This window comes from Cygnus atratus, chromosome 5 (genome assembly GCF_013377495.2).
Source record: "Cygnus atratus isolate AKBS03 ecotype Queensland, Australia chromosome 5, CAtr_DNAZoo_HiC_assembly, whole genome shotgun sequence".
NCBI classification, from domain to species: Eukaryota; Metazoa; Chordata; class Aves; order Anseriformes; family Anatidae; genus Cygnus; species Cygnus atratus.
The window spans coordinates 4,695,572-4,713,598 of NC_066366.1; the positions used below are offsets into that span (position 1 = coordinate 4,695,572).

The 18,027-nt window shown below is 43.1% G+C and overlaps 1 protein-coding gene across 5 annotated transcripts in view; it reads right to left on the bottom strand.

Moving 5' to 3' along the window:
- The window catches only part of PLEKHA7 (pleckstrin homology domain containing A7), a 151,515-nt gene extending 133,732 nt beyond the window's left edge, over positions 1-17,783 (bottom strand). For 3 of the 5 annotated variants that reach the window (XM_035550073.2, XM_035550074.2, XM_035550070.2), the window contains exons 1-3: positions 17,629-17,783; positions 15,791-15,867; positions 15,629-15,686 (exon numbers count right to left, since the gene is read on the bottom strand). In XM_035550073.2, the coding sequence (XP_035405966.1) occupies positions 15,629-15,686; positions 15,791-15,867; positions 17,629-17,768 (275 nt within the window). In that variant the 5' untranslated portion in view covers positions 17,769-17,783. Of the gene's footprint in view, positions 1-15,628; positions 15,687-15,790; positions 15,868-15,972; positions 16,078-17,628 lie in introns of those variants that run through there. The other 2 variants (XM_035550075.2, XM_035550072.2) reach the window with 1 other exon arrangement.
- Between the last annotated feature and the right edge of the window lie 244 nt (positions 17,784-18,027).

Sequence of the window (18,027 nt, forward strand, 5' to 3'; positions counted from 1 at the left end):
CCCACAGACTGCCGATCCCCAGGGCCGTACTGCAGGCAGAGCAACAAGCAACAACCAGCATCACTGCACGTTGTCCCCCTGGGAGCACAGCTAACGCACTGCTTATTTCTCTGCAAGACAGGAGTGACCGGGCAGGCCTCAGGTCCGTTATCTGAGGAGGGGTCTCCCCCTGCACAGACAATCCAGCACAGCTCCCAGCTCACTCTCAGATCACCCCGGGCTGCATTTGCCCAACGCTGGGGACGCGGGCCAGATTATTGCTGAGGAGAGTCACCGGCAGCCCGTTTCCACAGTCTTGCTCCTATGGAGGCAGTCAGAGGCGAAAGGTGCTGCTCCGTTCTTCCAAATGCAGCCAAAGTAGGAAACAACTGCTTGTAAGCGCAGGAACACCAGATTTCAGCTGCCAGGGAATTTGTGGCAACCCAGACCATGGTCGTATTTCCCTAGAACACGCTCGAAATGCCACACGCAGCACTGCTCAGCAGAACAGACAAGTGAACAGGCAAGCCTGAGAGGGGAAAAGCCCTTTTGTTCAAAAAGGAAGCTAGCTATTCAGTCAGTATTTTTACCTCAGTGTGATGATTAACAACAACCAAAAAAAAATACACAGCTCCTTCTCAGCCTATTATAATCCCTCAACCAAAACCCAAAATTTCAGCTGGAATATTCAGACAACCTTAGAAAAATAACAAAACATTTTAATGATTTGAGTATCTGAAACTGTCTCTTTTCAGACAAAAAACCATCTGTGTTTGGTTTATAAAAAGGCATTTTCAAAGTTCTCAACTGAGGCTCCAAATTACGAGATAAATTTGTTAAAAATATTTATTAAAAATATTTTTAATAAAGTTTTTACTTAAACATCAGCAAAATTACTTTGTCACTTCAGAAGAGCACAGATAAAAAAAATGGACAAGCATCACTAAGCACTTTCTTTAAACTGTTTTGTATGGAGCTGTGGTGCAAGTCTTCCTGCAAAGAGTCGGATGCATGCACTGTTCAGCAGACTGCCTTGTGTCCTGCGGCAGCCTGGGACCGCCTCCCAGCCCCAAATCACAGATCCGCTTACGCAGTGGTCATGGAAACGCACAAACGCACACGGCTGACACTGAGCATACAAGCAGGTTCCCCGGGACAAAGCCCGCTAACCACACTGCAAAGCTCCTCGGAGAGTTCAGGAACTATGCAGGAGAATCGTGAGACCATTTACCAACCCACCATGCCAACACCGGAGATCTGAAGGTTTTGATCACTGTGCTCATGCTGCATTTTCAGTAAAGATTCTCAAAGAGAAGAGAATCAAGAATCATTAAGCTGTGCTCTTCTAGGTGTACAAGTTCAACAGCTCTTTTGTTTCCAAGATAAATCAATTTTTTCCACCCTTTTGAAATCAATAAATCAATATTCTCTTTCACAGTTATCTTAGTTCGTGTCTGTTTTCTACATCACAACCCTGCTACCTAAAAGGAAATGTTAACAATCAGACACTGAGTAAAACTATCCCATAGGAAAAAAACAGTTATCTGGTCAAAACCCCAAGCTATCAAAGCCAAAGTCTTTCATATAGTTTTAGCTAGCTCTCCTTCACTGCTTGCAGAATATAAGCAACTCATACACACATATACACGCCCATATAAAAGGAGTGGTATGGGTCAGGAAAGAAGAGAAAAAGAAATCACCAAGTTTCCTTATTGCCTCAAAACAGCTGTGAAGCCACACCTCAGACTCCGATCAGTGGTGCTGCAGCTTTGCACAGCTTCCTCTTCAAGCAGCTTTCCTGGTACATACGGGAACAGTAACTCAGCCCAGACCGCCAACCTGTGCGCTGTCCTCAGATGTCCGCAGCTCTCTTAGCCTTCTGCTCCTGGAAGGAAGCCCTCAGTCTCGGTACCCACCCATCTCGACTCAGCAAGGCACCGCTTTCCCCACGCAGGCAGAGAAGGCCTTCTCGCAAGCCCTATAGGAAATACCTCCTCATAACCCTCGAGCAGTTGAATGCTAAGGTCTGCCATTTGCAGCTTCGCTTCAGCGTGCGCATGCTGAAACAAGCTGTGTTGACTACGCAGGCCACAAGCATCTGCCTCTGACCTCCTGACAAAACAGGAACACTTCCCCAGCAGCAGCAGCACCTACACCATGGCTAGTACCAATTCTGTACAGAAGGCGAGAATTTAGCTGCCCACTGTCGATCCCTGACTTGTTTGCAGCTACTCTGAACAATTAAGACCACGTATGATATAAGACACCATTACACAAGCCACCTTTAAAAAGGCAGCTGTGATATTTAAGATAAGCCTCCTTAGCAGCCAACCTAAGGAGAAGCCTATGCTTATAAGAAATGTTGATTTTTTTCTCTATGTACATACTAAGCAGTGGCTCATGAGAGTGGGTTGGTCTGCCTTTTTTCCCCAAGCACTCAAATACTTGCTTTCCACAATAGAAAATCTCCAAAGGCTGTTTTTATTTCTATAAGTTTTTCTTTATTTCCAGAGAAGCATTACCTAAGTATAAACCTGCTTTTCATGCCCTGCAGAAACTGTTCTTAACACCTTTGGGGAAGGCAGGGCGGAGGGACAATCGAGAGCTAGAAAACTTGAAAGGCCATTCCACTGCTGTGGAATTTCAGATTAGGCGAAAACTCCTTCCTCTAACTTTTAGATCTGTTGAGAAGCAAGTATCCATCCTCTTGACTAACCAGCTTAAATAAATGCTTCACGAGTTGCCCAATAAATGCTTCAAGAGTTGCCCAAGTCTATGTGAACATAAAAGGTCCAGACTTCAAACAACAATGGAAAATTAACAGGACAACTCTACAAGCTAGAAGTTTACTGACCTTTCAACAGCTGAAACAGGAAAAAAAAAATCAAGAAAGACAGACAGAATTCTTCCTACTGTTTTCCAAAGCTTTGGGATCTTTTTTTTTTTTTCCTCAGCATCAAGAAAAATACCCAAAACACAAACATTTCCTTAAACCCATTTGTCTCAATAAGCAGTGTTTTTTCATGATCTTGTTCTACAAAGATGGCAAGTGCTCACTTCTCAGAAGATTTTCCTAGTATGAGATCCAAAAAAAGCTTCCACTACACAAACCCTTAGAGTCTTTGACCTGCTGGAGCTTTCTGAAGAATACTTTCTTTAAAGGACGAGGAGGAGGTTACGCTACATCGTCATAAATGTATTTTAACATAAACACGTTTAAACACCAACTGATTAGGTAGTGAAAATAATTTCACTGTTCAAATCTTCCAAGATGAGAGCTCTGCATCTTTCTTATAGAATGGAAGCCATTATAAATGCATTTGCTATCTTAGATGGAATGACATGAAGAAAAAAAAAGTCACATGATTTTTAGTTTTCATACATACAGAATTTAAAATTCTGGGTTTTGTGTTTGGTTGTTGTTGTGTTGTTGTTTTTTTCCCCCTAATAGCAAATGAAGCACAAAGGCTTGTTTTTAAGAGCTTGATGTGATCAGGAGCTATTCAAAATGTATGCACTTATGATTCTTTAAACACAACAATACTGCACAAATCTTTCCTACAGTATCAGAAACTTCACATTTTAATGAGTTAATTTAACTTGTCCATAACACATGGTGATAAAATAATTCTTGTACCTCTGAGCTACTTTGCAAAGTTTGTTTAATGCTTTAGTTTCCTGGCAGGCACAGAGAAAATATTTCCTCTTCTTATTCAGCTAATTTAATCAACAGCTATGTCAGAAGCTGAGAAAAACTACAGGAAAACACACTCCTGTTCATTTTGCAATTTATTACCAGGTAGGAACAGAAGAACAAATTCACAGACTGAGATTAGAAGCAGTCTGAAATTAGAACATGACATCAAGATCTACTATTTATAGTGATCTGAGGCATTCATAAAGAGTCTATCAAGAAATTCACAAATCTATTTCTATAACGTATCCATAAGAAACAATTTATTTCAGCTCAACTCAGAAATGAAATTCCAGTGGGACCCACATATTTGTTGCCACGACTTAAGCTGTTTTGGGACCTCTACTCCAGATCACCAAACATTCATTTCTGGAAACACGGGTGCAGCATGAAATAACCTCTGAAAGATTTCTTATACCATATTAAGAAAAATCCAAAACATGACACACAAACAGCTACAAATAAAGAAAGCTACTTCAATTGTTAAGAAGGGTAAGGTTAACAGATAGAAGTAATTTCACTTATGAAGTCAGAAGTTCCAACTAATGCTAAATTCCACAGACTCCACTTTGCACAAAAAAGAAGTTTCTTTGATTATTAGACAGAAACTGTTTTTGTCTACCTCACAAGTAGTTAAAAGCTTCCAGGAAGGTTGTTTGCTTGTACACAAATCCATTCCTACATGGCAGGTCCAGATGTTTCCTAACCATTTATTTCATACCTTTTGAACAGGGCTCGACCCCAAAACTTTGGAAGAACAGGTTAACTACCTTCAAACCAGCTGAAAACACAAGGGCTTTTTTAACCCTGTTATTCTACTCTAAGTCTTCACGTGGGCACTCTTCACAGACTGTAGCACTCAGAATTTGTACCTTCTTCAAAATTCCAGTCACCTCCCTGGTAGACAAGCTTTATACACCAATTTAGCATTTTCACTGCAAACTTCAGCAGCCAAAATAAATGGAATGTCAAGTTAATTGGCATGGAAGCTGCTGAGCTAAGTGAATAAAACAAAAATAAGTAATACAATAGAAGTGTAAGTTTTGATATATTTGCAGAGGTCAGCAGATTTCTACATATCTCTAGAACCAAGAAACCTTGTGACAGAATACTTAAGAACTTGGTTAAATTAATCAAGCATAAAATTGTGCTTAATTTATTTTATCTTTTCACCTATGCATTTTACAAAATGCTGAAATTCACTAAGAACAGCATTCTCAGCATGTTTCTTTAAATCGGTTTCACCTAAAACCATTAAGCAGACCTGATAACAGGGGAAAAACATGTTCATTATCAGTACCAGAACTCCTAAAGGTGAGATGAAATGACAGAAGGTTAATTTAGCATTAACTTTAAAAAAAAAAAAAAAAAAACTGTCGACATTGAACTTTATTCCTAATCTGACTGTCTGCATTGCCCAGGTTTGGAATCATCAGCTCATTAATAGAGCTTCCTATTGTGCTTCTAATCATGTAAATCTTAAAAATTCATCAAGAATAAACCATCTGAAATTTTCTCTCTACAGGAAACAAACATAATACTCACTAACAGGCCATTAACAGTAAAAATGTATTTTTTCCTACACCCACATAAAAAAATGTAATAGGCTTATTTACAACGTATCTCATCATAGTTACAGAAACCACTCTGGAAAGAGCTGTATGACAGCCTAAACAAATCTCCAAGCCTTCTCATCTCCCTATATAAACAAAATTCCCTTCTGTACATTAATAATGCAAAAAGTCTTCTTGCTTTATTCCTTACATCACTTAAAAACACAATCTGCATCTGCTTTTTTTTAAAAAAAAAAGATTTCAGGCAGTGCTTCATTCAACTTCTACATCACCTTTTTCTTGAACTTCTGTTGTCTTCCTACCACAGTGACACAGGAAGAGCACGCTGGTAATCAGAGACGCCCCTTAAAGGGCGTAGTTAAAAGGCCTTAACTGTAGTTCCCTAATTAGGTCTGTCAAGGAAGACAAACTGTAAAAACTGAACTCCTGTTGGCATCTGTAGATCCTTTCCCTGTGACTGCTGCTTTTGTGGTGACGGAATAGAAAATTCACGTTATTCTCATAAAGAAACTTTAACTTCCCCCTTGGTTTCTCTCTTCAGCCCTCTTTATTTATCAATACCATAAAACTGGTTATTTGCAACTAATTCAAAGCAAAGCTTTCCAACCCTCTCACATCATTAAATTCTACATCCTGTCCACCAGTCAAGAATTTGTTCTCCTCAGAGGTGGCAGATACATACATACATATATGTATTTTTATATATATATACACACACACACATCGTTCATGCCTTCATCCGCGCCTGCTCATCTTCACCTGCAGCTTCCAGACCTTCTCATTACCCGGGTATCCATCCCCAAGCTATCAGAACCACAGATTTGACCAGTGAAACAACGAGCATGTCAAGCACAAGAGCTGACTGTTACATCTACAGAAACAGTAAAACACTGAGATTCCTTACAAGCAATACTGATGCAGCAAAAGTTGCAGAAAGTTGCTTAGGTGTTGGCTGTTTTTTCTTTTGTTTTCCCGAGGCCACTTTAAATCCCCCAGGAACTCTCTTTGAAATAGTCTATAGTATGCAACACAAACATGGCTTCTGAATTTCACACCAACCAACCACATACTGAAGAACATGCCACAAACGTGATGGTCAAAAACATGAGTACTGTTTTACTTCTTCATCACATGGCATTGCCAGACAGCTCAGTAATTCACTTTTCTTTCCCCCACTCCGTTGTTTCAATATTTCCTTAGACAACCCAATACTCTCCAAGAGTATGGAAATGCGACTCGCAAGAAAGCCTTTGTCCGAGAGGCAGATGCCCAGCTTCTCAACTCAGCTAGCTTTAAGAGCAAAACAAACAGGCAGTGACCCTAAAGAATGTTACACTGATATTAACACTTGGTAAGTAAAGATGCATCACTTCGCATTTTAACTGAGAACTCTAAGTACACTGTCAAACAAATACATCAAAGCCTGATTTGATGCCTGTAATGTATTTATCAAAATAGTTTCATATGACGATTTCACACGAGACAAGTAAAAATAAGTCACTGGTCTTTTTTAAAACAAAATTTTTATAAGTGAGCTTGAACTGAGACTCACTCCATGACTAACTGGACCAGCAAAAGGAAGGGGATCAGGCTACTCAAAATTGAATACTGAGACAACACGCACAGTGTTGAAGGAATAAGTCTCGTCACTCTCTGAAAAAGTTTCAGATATTCTCCCAATCTCCAGAAAAATATGAAGAAAATATTAATGCTGCTTTCCCAATCGATGAAAATGACATATAGTGAATCACACTCATTAGTACAGTTCTGTCTGCAGACGTGCAGACACTGATAAAATAGAAAATTTATTACTCTAAGTATTTGGATAAGTCCCATTTTCTTTCCCTTTGATCCAAAGTAGGCATTGAACTTGAGCATCAAGAAATTAACCCTCAGAGCCCACATCTAAAACACCTAAAAAAACAGCTTTTAAGGACACCTATTTAAAAAAAAAAAAAAAAAAGACATTGGCCTTTTGACTTCTGATCTACACAGGCTGATAAACAAACGCAGTCCCTCCAGCTTTTCTGTGCTCTCCATGATGTTAACACCAACATCTTAAGTTCACCAAAATGAGTCAGCCTTCCACACAGAGAAAGGGTTGAGAAACACTGCAGTTAAAAGCAAGTTCCTGCTCAAGCATTTGGCTAGTTTGAAGACTAATGTGAAACTATGACATTTTGAAACAAATATGTGGCTTGCAAAAAGCCAGTAGCCCTACATTTTTTTCAGATAAAATAAAGTAGAAACTTAGGAGCAGCTTTGCTGCTTAGTCATATTTGACAGTCCCGGTCTAAACAGAGCTGCCGGTAAATCACCTGCATGTTGCAACACCAGTGCACGTTTACAGAGTGCTCAGTACTCTCTTCTTAGATCAGGATATTTGGCCTCTAGGAAGTAAATAAAGGGTAGTAATAAATGTCTTGGCTTGACACAGCATTGTAAATATGATTTAGTATCACACAAATTCATCATTTCAGCAGTGTATCCAGAACTCATTCAAAACTTTCTGGCATTTGTGGTTGTATTTTTTTAAGCTAAAGATAAATCCATCAGAGATACAGATAGGCAACAAGGAAAACAAAGGCTTAAAGGAAGAAACCTTCAGGAAGAAAAGCACATACCTACTACCTACTGGCAACAAGCTTTTCTACCTGTCTAGACAAGTCAGTGATGTTCTTGCCAAGTACTACGTGGCAGACACCCAAAAAAAGAAGGGTTGGGAGCTTAACCAGATTCTTTTTGGTTTTTAACTTCTTTAATTAGAAATTTGCTTCTAAGGACAATATCTCAAAGCAGAAGTTTTAGAACTGTCTAATAATGCTGCAGGAAAAGACAATTAAGCTACAAATAAAATGAGGTTTTAGCCCCATCTTTTATCATCACGCAAGCCAAGGTCATAAAAGAAATTAAAAAGCACATCTAGAAGGCAAAGTCAAAACCAATTAGATTTAGCAGTAAATTTGAATGTACCGTCACATTGGATAGAATCAAACATGATGTTAAGTACATGTGACACTACATTATTCCAGCTGGTCCTTGCAGGGATGCAGCATAACAGTACTAAAGCAGTATACTTGGTCTGTACCAATGAAATGTAAATGTTCGAGATGATGGCATACTTTGATCAATAGTGAGATAAAAACTCACTTTAGTGTAACCCACCTGCAACGAATGGAAGGATTCGAAAATGCAGGGCACAGAACCAGGGGGAAAAACCTGCACCTATGTACTTCAAAGCACACATACACGCTTCTCCCTTCACCAAAGCACTTGCTAAGACTGTTTAGTATCACCAGACTCATCTGTAAAATGTACTTTTTTGTTATCCATTATAAAATGCAAAGATATCTTGTATGATATATTTGTCCACAAATCAGTAAAGTCCTTTTAACTAGGTCCACTTGCTAGAGAGTTCAATGGTTACTGATAGGTTGATAAAGCAAACTTCTTCAACAAAAGATGTACTGTTAATATCAAAATTCTGCTGTTCCAAATATGTTAAATTATCTTTTTTTGATAGATGAGTAATAAACTAAACAAAATTAGAAGCGTTGAGTAGATTATCTATTTCTTCACCCGATGCAGTAGACATACTACACACTTCTAACATCAGTCTAAAATGTAACACAAGATGACAAAAACATTTTTTAAGGCTAAATCTAAACCTGTATGTTACAATTGTGTTTATTTTTAGTCTTAACATTTCAGTGAGACTTTCAGAAGCACTGAAACCCTCACTGCAACATACCTCAAACACATGCACATGCTCAGGTGCCCACAGACTCAGCAAGTGCAGAAGTGGATCCTGCTTCAGGAATCAGGCTGAATGACTCAAGTGTGGTTTTGACAGATTCATGTTAAAGGAGCTGAACATGTGCCAAAATAGGTGGGGATTTTGGAAGAATGATTTCACAGGCAAAGAGGATGCCAGCAGCTCTGAAGAACCAAATCTTACCCTGCTTTCTGAGCTACAACACATCAGTCAAATAACCCCAACCAGGACAAAAGAACATTCCTCTGTTTCCCACACAAACTTTACCAGTCAGAAGCACTCAACGCCAAAACGACATCTCAACTAAGTGGGAATTATGCTGGAAATGTCATTTAAAGGAGGTCTTGTTGGTGTCCTCAGGTAGCCAAAATTCAGTTTTCCCAACAATTAAGCGTGTCTTTTGGAAGAAGGGCAAATGGGGATAGACAAACCCAGCTAAGTAGTTCTGGTGCAGCCTTGTTTAAAAACAAACAAAACCTGGGGCCTCCCCCGTACACTCCTTGCCCCCCCAGGAACGCACACGATGTTCCTCTTGGTACACGCCGCTGAATCAAACCACACACGGTGTTTGCCTTCTGCAGAGCTCCGACCCTGCTCTTCCAAAGGGCGCCCTGCAATTCAGGCTGCACCCACGTCCCCTCTTCCCTTTGGCTGGGAGCTAAGGACAGAGTGCTTCTGCTGCCTGCAGCCCTGAGCCACCCCTGCCTGAGCACAAACCCATCAGCGCTTACTTCACTCTTTAATGAGCAGTCTCCCATTGTAACTGCTATCAAAACAGACACATTTCCCCAGCTTGAACAGAACATAGGTGCTGTATTTGCCCAGCACGTCCAGCGTTCCCATCTGGGTTTTGTTCACCATCCAGGAGAATACAGTTGATTAAACTAGCTGCATGATCAAGCTTGGAGCTGGAGAGCAAAGGACAACAGGATACAGAGAAACAGTTGCAAGCAATACAATTTCCTTTTTTATACAGATCTTTTTTCCTCACTGTCCAAACAGATCACTTTTCCAATCATAAATTTAAAACAAAAAAAATCCAAAAAGCCACCATGGGTTCACCCAGCAGCTTTTCCCTTGCTGCCCCATTTCCTGCCAGTGAACCAGCAGAGGCCGCTGAAGACCGTCTCTGCTTCTGCAGAGCTGCAGGATGGGACAGCTTTCTCTACCCTTACATTCCACAGCAAAACCCAGTTCTAGTGTTTTTCTTCCACCTGTAAATTTATGATCTGTTTCTCCACCCATATACAAATTACTCTGATGAAGTCCAGTCCCCTCAAGAGCAACTCTGAGCTCTTGGAGCCGCTCATGACCTACAGACTGCTGCATACACTCCCTACCAAGCTTTATCCAAACCAGAGCCTCAGCTGGTGCTGTGGAACCAGACGTTTCTTTCCACAAAAGTTTCTCCACGACACTTTAGAACATGCACAGCCCCTGCACTTTGCCAGAGACTACCCTCCAATGCTCTAATGGTGGTGACAGCTTGTGCTTTGGTTGGGTAAGTGGGCACGTGGTCCCAGCTACAGCATTTCTTTCCACTTGAGGAGCTCCACGCAACTCGAACTGGCAATGCAGAGCAAGGACAGAGTGAAGTACTTCACTCTGGCCAGCTCCTTGCAGGTGGATTTCACATCACTTTGTACTTACTTACATGCTAATTGAAACCTTTTATGTAAGCACTGGTCCAAAAACCACAAAGAACATCTTCTGTTTCAAAGATCTCATCATGAGGGACGTCACTACTCCTCATTCACAGGAGTTAAGTGCTCCAATACCTTCTACTTCTATAGCAATAGCCACCACAGGAAACACGATAAGAAAAAACAAACAAATGCATTTAGAGCAGCCCATGGCATCCATGCAGTAAGTAGTGCTTTAGCCCACCTAGACAGCCACTAAAACGCAGCAGCCTTTGACATTCTACTAGGAACTGGGAAGACATCAATTTCTGCAGGGCAAAAGAAACATGTTGATTACATTTATTAATGAGATTATAAAACAATCTTCTCAGATAAGCACAATGGCTGAACTCAATCCAGATGGTCTCTTCCCCTTCCGCATCCTACGATTAAATAATCATTACCTGGGTATCATCTACAGCCCACATGAAGCGAATCCAAGCTCCAGTATGGTTTCCAGTGACAAGGTATCTGAATGGATGCGTTTAGAGAACAGAACCACAGCTACGAACACAGGCTTCAATTGGGTGCTCACTAATTCCCCTTTTTAATATTTCCAAATGCTTGAAACCACATACCGTGTACCTTTCTATACACAATAAAAGCTTTAAAAAAAAAAGAAAAAAAAAGGCTCATTATGCAAACAGTTACAGACTTTTGCTACAAACAATGGCCCTTAAAATGGCCCTTAAAAATGTCTCTTGTACATCCACTGCTACCTGATGAAGATCCCAAATTGCATATGGTTCACCTCAAAACTGATTTCAGGAATCAGTCAAAGGGCTAACTTTGGCTATTTAAGTGCCCATTTCCACGTGCTTGTGCCTAACTTCAAGCTACACTTTGAATGCAGTATTACCTTTGTGACATGCAGTATTATTTCGGCATTCTAAAACAACCTCCACAGCTTGCAGTATGCTTTTTAAATATATTTTAATACAAGTCTGCCAGGTATTAACAGTGGAAGAACAGATCCTTTTACATACATAGACATCTCAATCTTTCAAAGCTGTAAGAAGGTAACAAGAAAGGATTCTAGATTTTCGGTGCCTTTCAACTTCCCAAAGTCTTTTGGATGATCAGAAAAAGACAACAAGCAAATTGAAACAAAAGCTTGAACTATAATGCATACATGTACTGTTTTTGCATCACCTATATTTTTCCTTGCATGTCACAACTCCTTCCCCCAAAAGCATCTGCTAGCCGTGCTTCATATCAGCAACCCAGCTACCTGAAACAACCCTAGCAAGCGTTGTAAATCGTCGTTCAATCCCACATATGTTCAAAAACGTTCTTTCTGTAGCAACTCTAACATAAAGCAGCTGCTCAACATACACAACGTATTTCAGAAACATCAGAAGAGAAAACAGAACGGGACAAAGAGAGAGGTGAAAGAGTAATGCAAGCCATTCTCGGCTCGTGAAGTCAGGAAAGGTGCCTGTCATACTGTTAGACGAAGCAACACCCGGTCCTAGGAGCACTCCTAAATCAATATTCCTGTTCAAGTGGATCAAAGGCTGGCACGATAAGCAAATTGAATACTCCATTTCTGGGGTTAAAAAAAAAAAAAAAAGTTAAATTGCTGTTTTTCGCACATTCTTGTCATCCAAAGAAAAGAGGAAATAAGTCATACAGACAAAAAAAAAAGTCTCACAGTTCAGGCAAAGGTGACGAAATTGCAACCTTTCATAACAGGTATCTATACTGAGTAGAGCTGAGCATGCCATGAGTCTATTTGATTAACAAAGATGTTGAGGTTATGTACACAGAAAGACATAAAGCTACATATAAAGTTATCCCATTTTCTCCTTAGGGCAAGCTGTTTAAGTTGCAAATAAGCTGCAAAAGTGTGATTTTACTGAAACTACCAAATGGAGATCCAGAAAGATCAGTGTACATGTCATTTATTTAATGATTTAGTGATTTCAGTACAAAAGGCAGGACTACCCCGACAGGGTTTGCCACTATCAGGAAAACCTGAAAAATAATCAGCACAGTCATTCAGGAAGACCTGGATGGGCAGCACCGGGAAGAACTAGAATGATGCTTCATACATGACTTCCCAACAGAAATTACAGTCCTAAAAGTAAAAGCAGCAAAGGAAAGGAAGGCTCTAGATGTATCAGTCAGTTGGCAGCATTCACATGTGCTGTCAGTGTGGGTGTCTGCCCCAAAAAGGCAAACAAGCTCAAACACAGAAAGCTGAGAAATTTGTAAAGCCAAGAAAGCACTTTTGTTGTTTGAGACTCACAAAAGCTCATTCCAGTATACAACTCAGCTCGCTCACATGCAGCAAGGATGACTTCATACTGCAAGAGGTGCAGAGGACTACAGATAATTCACCAGATGGAGAGCCCTTTTTAGGGGACTGGACAAAGAACCTGGCTTACTTACTTGAGCAAAACAAGACTAAGAAGGCATGCAATTTCATACAAACATCTTATATAAATAACCAAAGGGAAAATAGTCCCCTTTCCCCCACCCCAATGTACAGGACAGCTGCTCAACTATCAAACAGCACTGGCACAAAACAAACAAAAAACAGATTATAAACCAGAGCACATCAATTCAGAAAGCTCCTACCCATCCTACCCCCTGGAAATTTCAGAGCTCCCAGCATGGGGAAAGGGGAGAAGCAGCTTAACTGGTTTCATTAAGCTTGACCAGCTTATAAGCCTTTGTTTTACTACATGATGTTTTGAGACTGTCCATAGTACTGAAGGAAAGAATAAATACATGGAAGTAAATAGACACAGAAACCGTTGATTTTGAAAATGAAAGACAGCTCACATCTAACATTTCGTCTAGCATTTTGATTACTAACGCACTAGAAATTAGTTATATAAGTGAAGTTAGTCTACATATATTTAAATGTTTGATAACATGTCCCAGGGGAAATTATTTAAAATAGGAATAAGACTTAAAAGATACATAAAGAAATTGATCAACAAGAAAGTTACAACAGGTTGCACCGAAGTGGAAATTGTCACAGGAGACAGTGGTTACTGTAGCATTCCTCCTAGCCCCATTCAATAAATTAGTAATCAAGGAGTAAGAATTAAGTACGTGCTCACAAAATTTCTGTGGATGACACCAAACTGGAAACTATCACAGGTACAGAGAACTGGATAGTTAAAGAAGAGCCCATGGGTTTTGTGGACTAGAATGCTAGTAAATAGTATTTAACAGTACGACGTGAAATCATGCATTTACGGACCAGTAACCTTTTCTGTAAGCTCAGAACTCATCACGTGGAAGCAACATAGGAGGAACACACAGAGCAATGAACTGTGGAAATCCTTGTGTAAGGATGCTGATGCTTACACGAGCAAAAGAGGAGCTCAGCACGTCCACGTAAAAAAAAACTCCAGAGTAATTCCACTCTGAGATGGAAACAGAGAGGCTGGAACTGTCCTGGGGGAATTATCACTGCTGACAAGGATACTGCATCAGGTGAATTGTTGGTCTGAAATAGTACAGACGAACTGATTTCTGTCAAAAATTGCTGTTGCCCCTCGCAAAATATTTTCTTGACTGAAGAGGACCAACTTTAACTTTTATTTATCTCTGTAAAATACACGCTCCTTTCCAAATTTCATTTCCTGCAGCAATTCCAACTCAAGCTAAAGAATGTTATTAGTGCAAGTTATGACAATGCACTGCACACAAGTGTAATTTAATGGATCTGAAATTAAAAGTTTTGTAATTGCCTGACAATCAAGATACAAGAACACTCTTCCAAATAGAGCAGCTGGGAAAAGGAACCGTAAGCTGATCTAAAAATTGCTTCAGTAAACTTTTGGACAGGATAGAGGAACAAATGGGTGTATTCCTGAGAAGTAGTAGTTCGTGTTTCTGTATTTGTGTAAAGGATCTGTTTACACTACACTGACAGCCTGGATAGGTACCATATTTTAGGGTTCCACTGGCCACCTGTGGAACCAGGAGGACTTTCATTCCTTTCTTTCAAGGCACTAGACGTTGGCTGCAGTTTAAGAGCGGCTGCCATACACAGTATCCAGCCGTGCCCCAGTGCCGTGCTGCTATCTCGCTTTCACAAGCTGAAGGCAAACCTAACCGCCCGGCACCCTGAGGGCTTCCTGGGTCAGCGGTGCCTGGCTTTTTCCTGCTTTGCAGTGGGGCCTGATGCATGTTTTCAGATCACCTGGACTTGTGTTTAACAAACTTCCTACTACTGGAGGTATTCCAGATGCTTTCGGTCAGTCAATCCCTCCTTCTCCTGGCACAGGGCGGTTTCGAAGTTTGACCTTTACTGTAAACCTCAGGTTTGTCAAAGGTTTTGGGGCACGCTCTGGCTTATCAAAACTGAACGTCTGTCACATGGGTGCCAGCAGTGGCCTGGGTTACTGTAACAGCCCTGTACTGAAACAGCAAGGCACTCTGAGCATCTTCCAGCCCGTTACGGTTAGTTTCCTGGAACTCATCTTACTTTTAGACTTCCCTAGGAAAACACAAAGGCACCGCAGGTGACACACAACCACTTACCCACAGCGCCTCCGCGTTTAACCGACCTGACCGAACCCCGACTTTCACCGCAGCACTCACGCGCGTAGGTTCGCATTCACATTTTCGAAGGAGGCTCCCCGGAGCACCCTGTTTCGCTGCAGCATCCCTGCAGCTCACACCAGCGGCAGCCCCGGGGCCCGGCTCCGCACCGCACCGGATCTCCGCGGGGCCACGCGCCTTAACCACCCGGAGGTCGGGGCGAGGAGCGAACAAAGCCCCGAGCTGGCAACCGCGGGGGGGGCAACCTGTTGCCGGGAGCGGCGAGGCCGCCGCCGCTCAGTGCCGGGCCCGGGCCGCTCCCTGAGGGCTGCCCGCCGGGCTGAGCCGCCCCCCCGGGCCGGGTCGGGTCGGGTCGGGTCTGTCCCGCCCCGCGCCCCCCGCCGCCCCACTCACTCACTCGATGAAGTAGCTGGCGCCCTCCTCCGAGAAGCCCTCCTCCCAGCCGCGGGGCAGGTCTGCGGGAGACACAGAGAGAAAGGGGGAAGGGGGTGAGGGCTCGGCCCCTCGGAGGGGAGCAGGGGAGGGACACAGACACACGCACGACCCCGAAGGGCCCCACCTGAGCGGATCATGTGGCCGGAGTTGACGGGCTCCCCGGTGCGCGGGTGCAGCCAGGTGGTGCTGCGGGTCAGGTCGCTGCGGGGGGAGAAGCAGACAACATGCACCTGTTAGCGGCGGGCGGGCAGCGAGCGGCCCCTCCCCGCCGCCCCTCGCCCCCCGTCCCTCCCGCCGCCCCCTTACTCGATGAAGAAGACGCGGCCGTCCCTGCAGACGCCGTAGGACCAGTGCTCAGGTAGCGCGTCCCGCCCCACCGCCGCCGCCATGTTCGCCGTGCGCGCAGCCAGGCGGCCGGCCGGCCGGGGAGGGGGTGCGGGCCGCCGGCCGCTGCTCGGCGCCCAGTGCCCGACCCTGCTCGGCAGCGCCCCCGCGGCCGCCGGAGGCGCGGCGGCTCGGCCCGGCCCGGCCCGGCCCGGGCGAGGGGCGACGCCTCCCGCCCGTCAGCAGGAGAAGGAGGGCGCCCGCCCCGCGGGGCTGAGGGGCCGCCGGGGCTTTGTCCGCCGCCGCCCGCGCTGAGGGGAGCGCTTGGAAGGCGTGAGGTGGATGGGGAGTGCGGGCGGGAGCGTGATGTGCCCGGCGGCCTCCCGCCGGCAGGGAGAGGCCGGAGGGAGCGAGATCCTCAGGTAGGAGGGAAGGTGGCCGCGGGGCTGAGAGGGCGCAGTCAGGTAGCGGGTGTCAGCACTGCGCTCGGCTACAGCAGCGAGTGAAGGAAAATGGAGAAAACTGAGGGCACAGCTGTGAGGGAGAACCCGGTAATATGGAAGGGAACAAGGGGAAACTACTGCTTTACAGGGAAAAAACAACGCACGTGTACTTTTTCTTCTTCTACATAGCCAAAAGATGTTATCAGAAGGAAATAGGAGGTATGAAAAGTGGCAGCAATGCACAGAGGGGGGACTTTGCCCTGCTTCACGGGACCTTCAGACAACATGCAGGTATGTGCATCTAGATGGCATCGTGTGGAGCTGTGGCACAGGCAGCCCCTACCAGCTGCTCCTGGCTGCAGTCAGGATGGGTCAGGGCGATACGAGTGTCAGCCCTCCAGCATGGGGAGAGCACGTCGAGCTCCTGGAGGGGCTGCAGCCCGTATGCAGAGCACCAAGAAGTGACTGGGTTAGTCCTTCACCCTTTTTGGCCACTGGGCATTACTATGAGACATTATGGGAGAAAAGTTTCAAAGTGGTTTGACTTGAGTTACACATAAGGAAACGAGGGTTTAAAGTCCAGTTTGGTGGGGATTTTGTGAAAATCTAGCAGAGTTTTACAGCTGCAGAACTATTTCTAACTTCTACAGACTAATTTCCTTGACAGTACGCTATCATATAGTTCTTTCTCAATTTTTCCATCTTCCAGCAATTCACAGAATTTTCACTTATTCTCTCCTGCTTTTTAATCAAGCAGGATGACTTCTAGCCCTTTATCCTGTCTAAGTTTTGATCAGAGCTTCCAAAACCAAAAATTCTGTGCTGCTTTTCTTTGAAACCCCATCAATTTGGAGACATGCTGGTAATATGATTAGAAGTGAATTAACACACAAAGTACCTGTGGTAAGTTCAGTTCTCATGCAATTATACAGTAAATCAAATACTAGTTGCTTAGCGTCATTACATGTGAAATCCGCACAGAAGAGATAAGAATCTCATGCTCTGGAGAGATTAATGTACCTTGATGCCATGGAGCAAATATTTCATTCTCTGTCAGCTGTGTGAACTCATTAAAGTTAGCAGGTAACTCCACCACACTTTGGCCAAATGGATCTCTTCTGTGAATGTGTCCAGACTACCTTAGAGCCTACATCCAAAACAGCCAGTGGCAAACTCTTCCTGATGCTCATCTTACCCGAAGTGTGTATAAAGAGTTGCCTCCTTTTGGTTGCTTTGAACCCAGCTCCGATTTAATTGATTCCCCTCAGTGCTGGCAATGGAAGAGTCCAACTTCTGCAGGGCCAACGTTAAATTTAGAAGATTCTTTCTTTGCATCAAGTTCGAAGCTCCCTTTTTTCAATTTGTGACCCTTGTCATATTAGCAAATCTTGAGCTGATCTATCATAGCGCCTGCAGCATTAGAATACATACATCAGTTAATTTCAGATAAATGCACTATTTAAAAGCCATGTTCTATTGTAGTAACATGCAGAGCTCTATTCTAAAATTAAGATCAAAATAAAACCAATCTAAATTCATAAAAGTTTGCAAGCTGACTTGTGTTGGGTTCATCATCAGGAGGCAGGTTTATGAC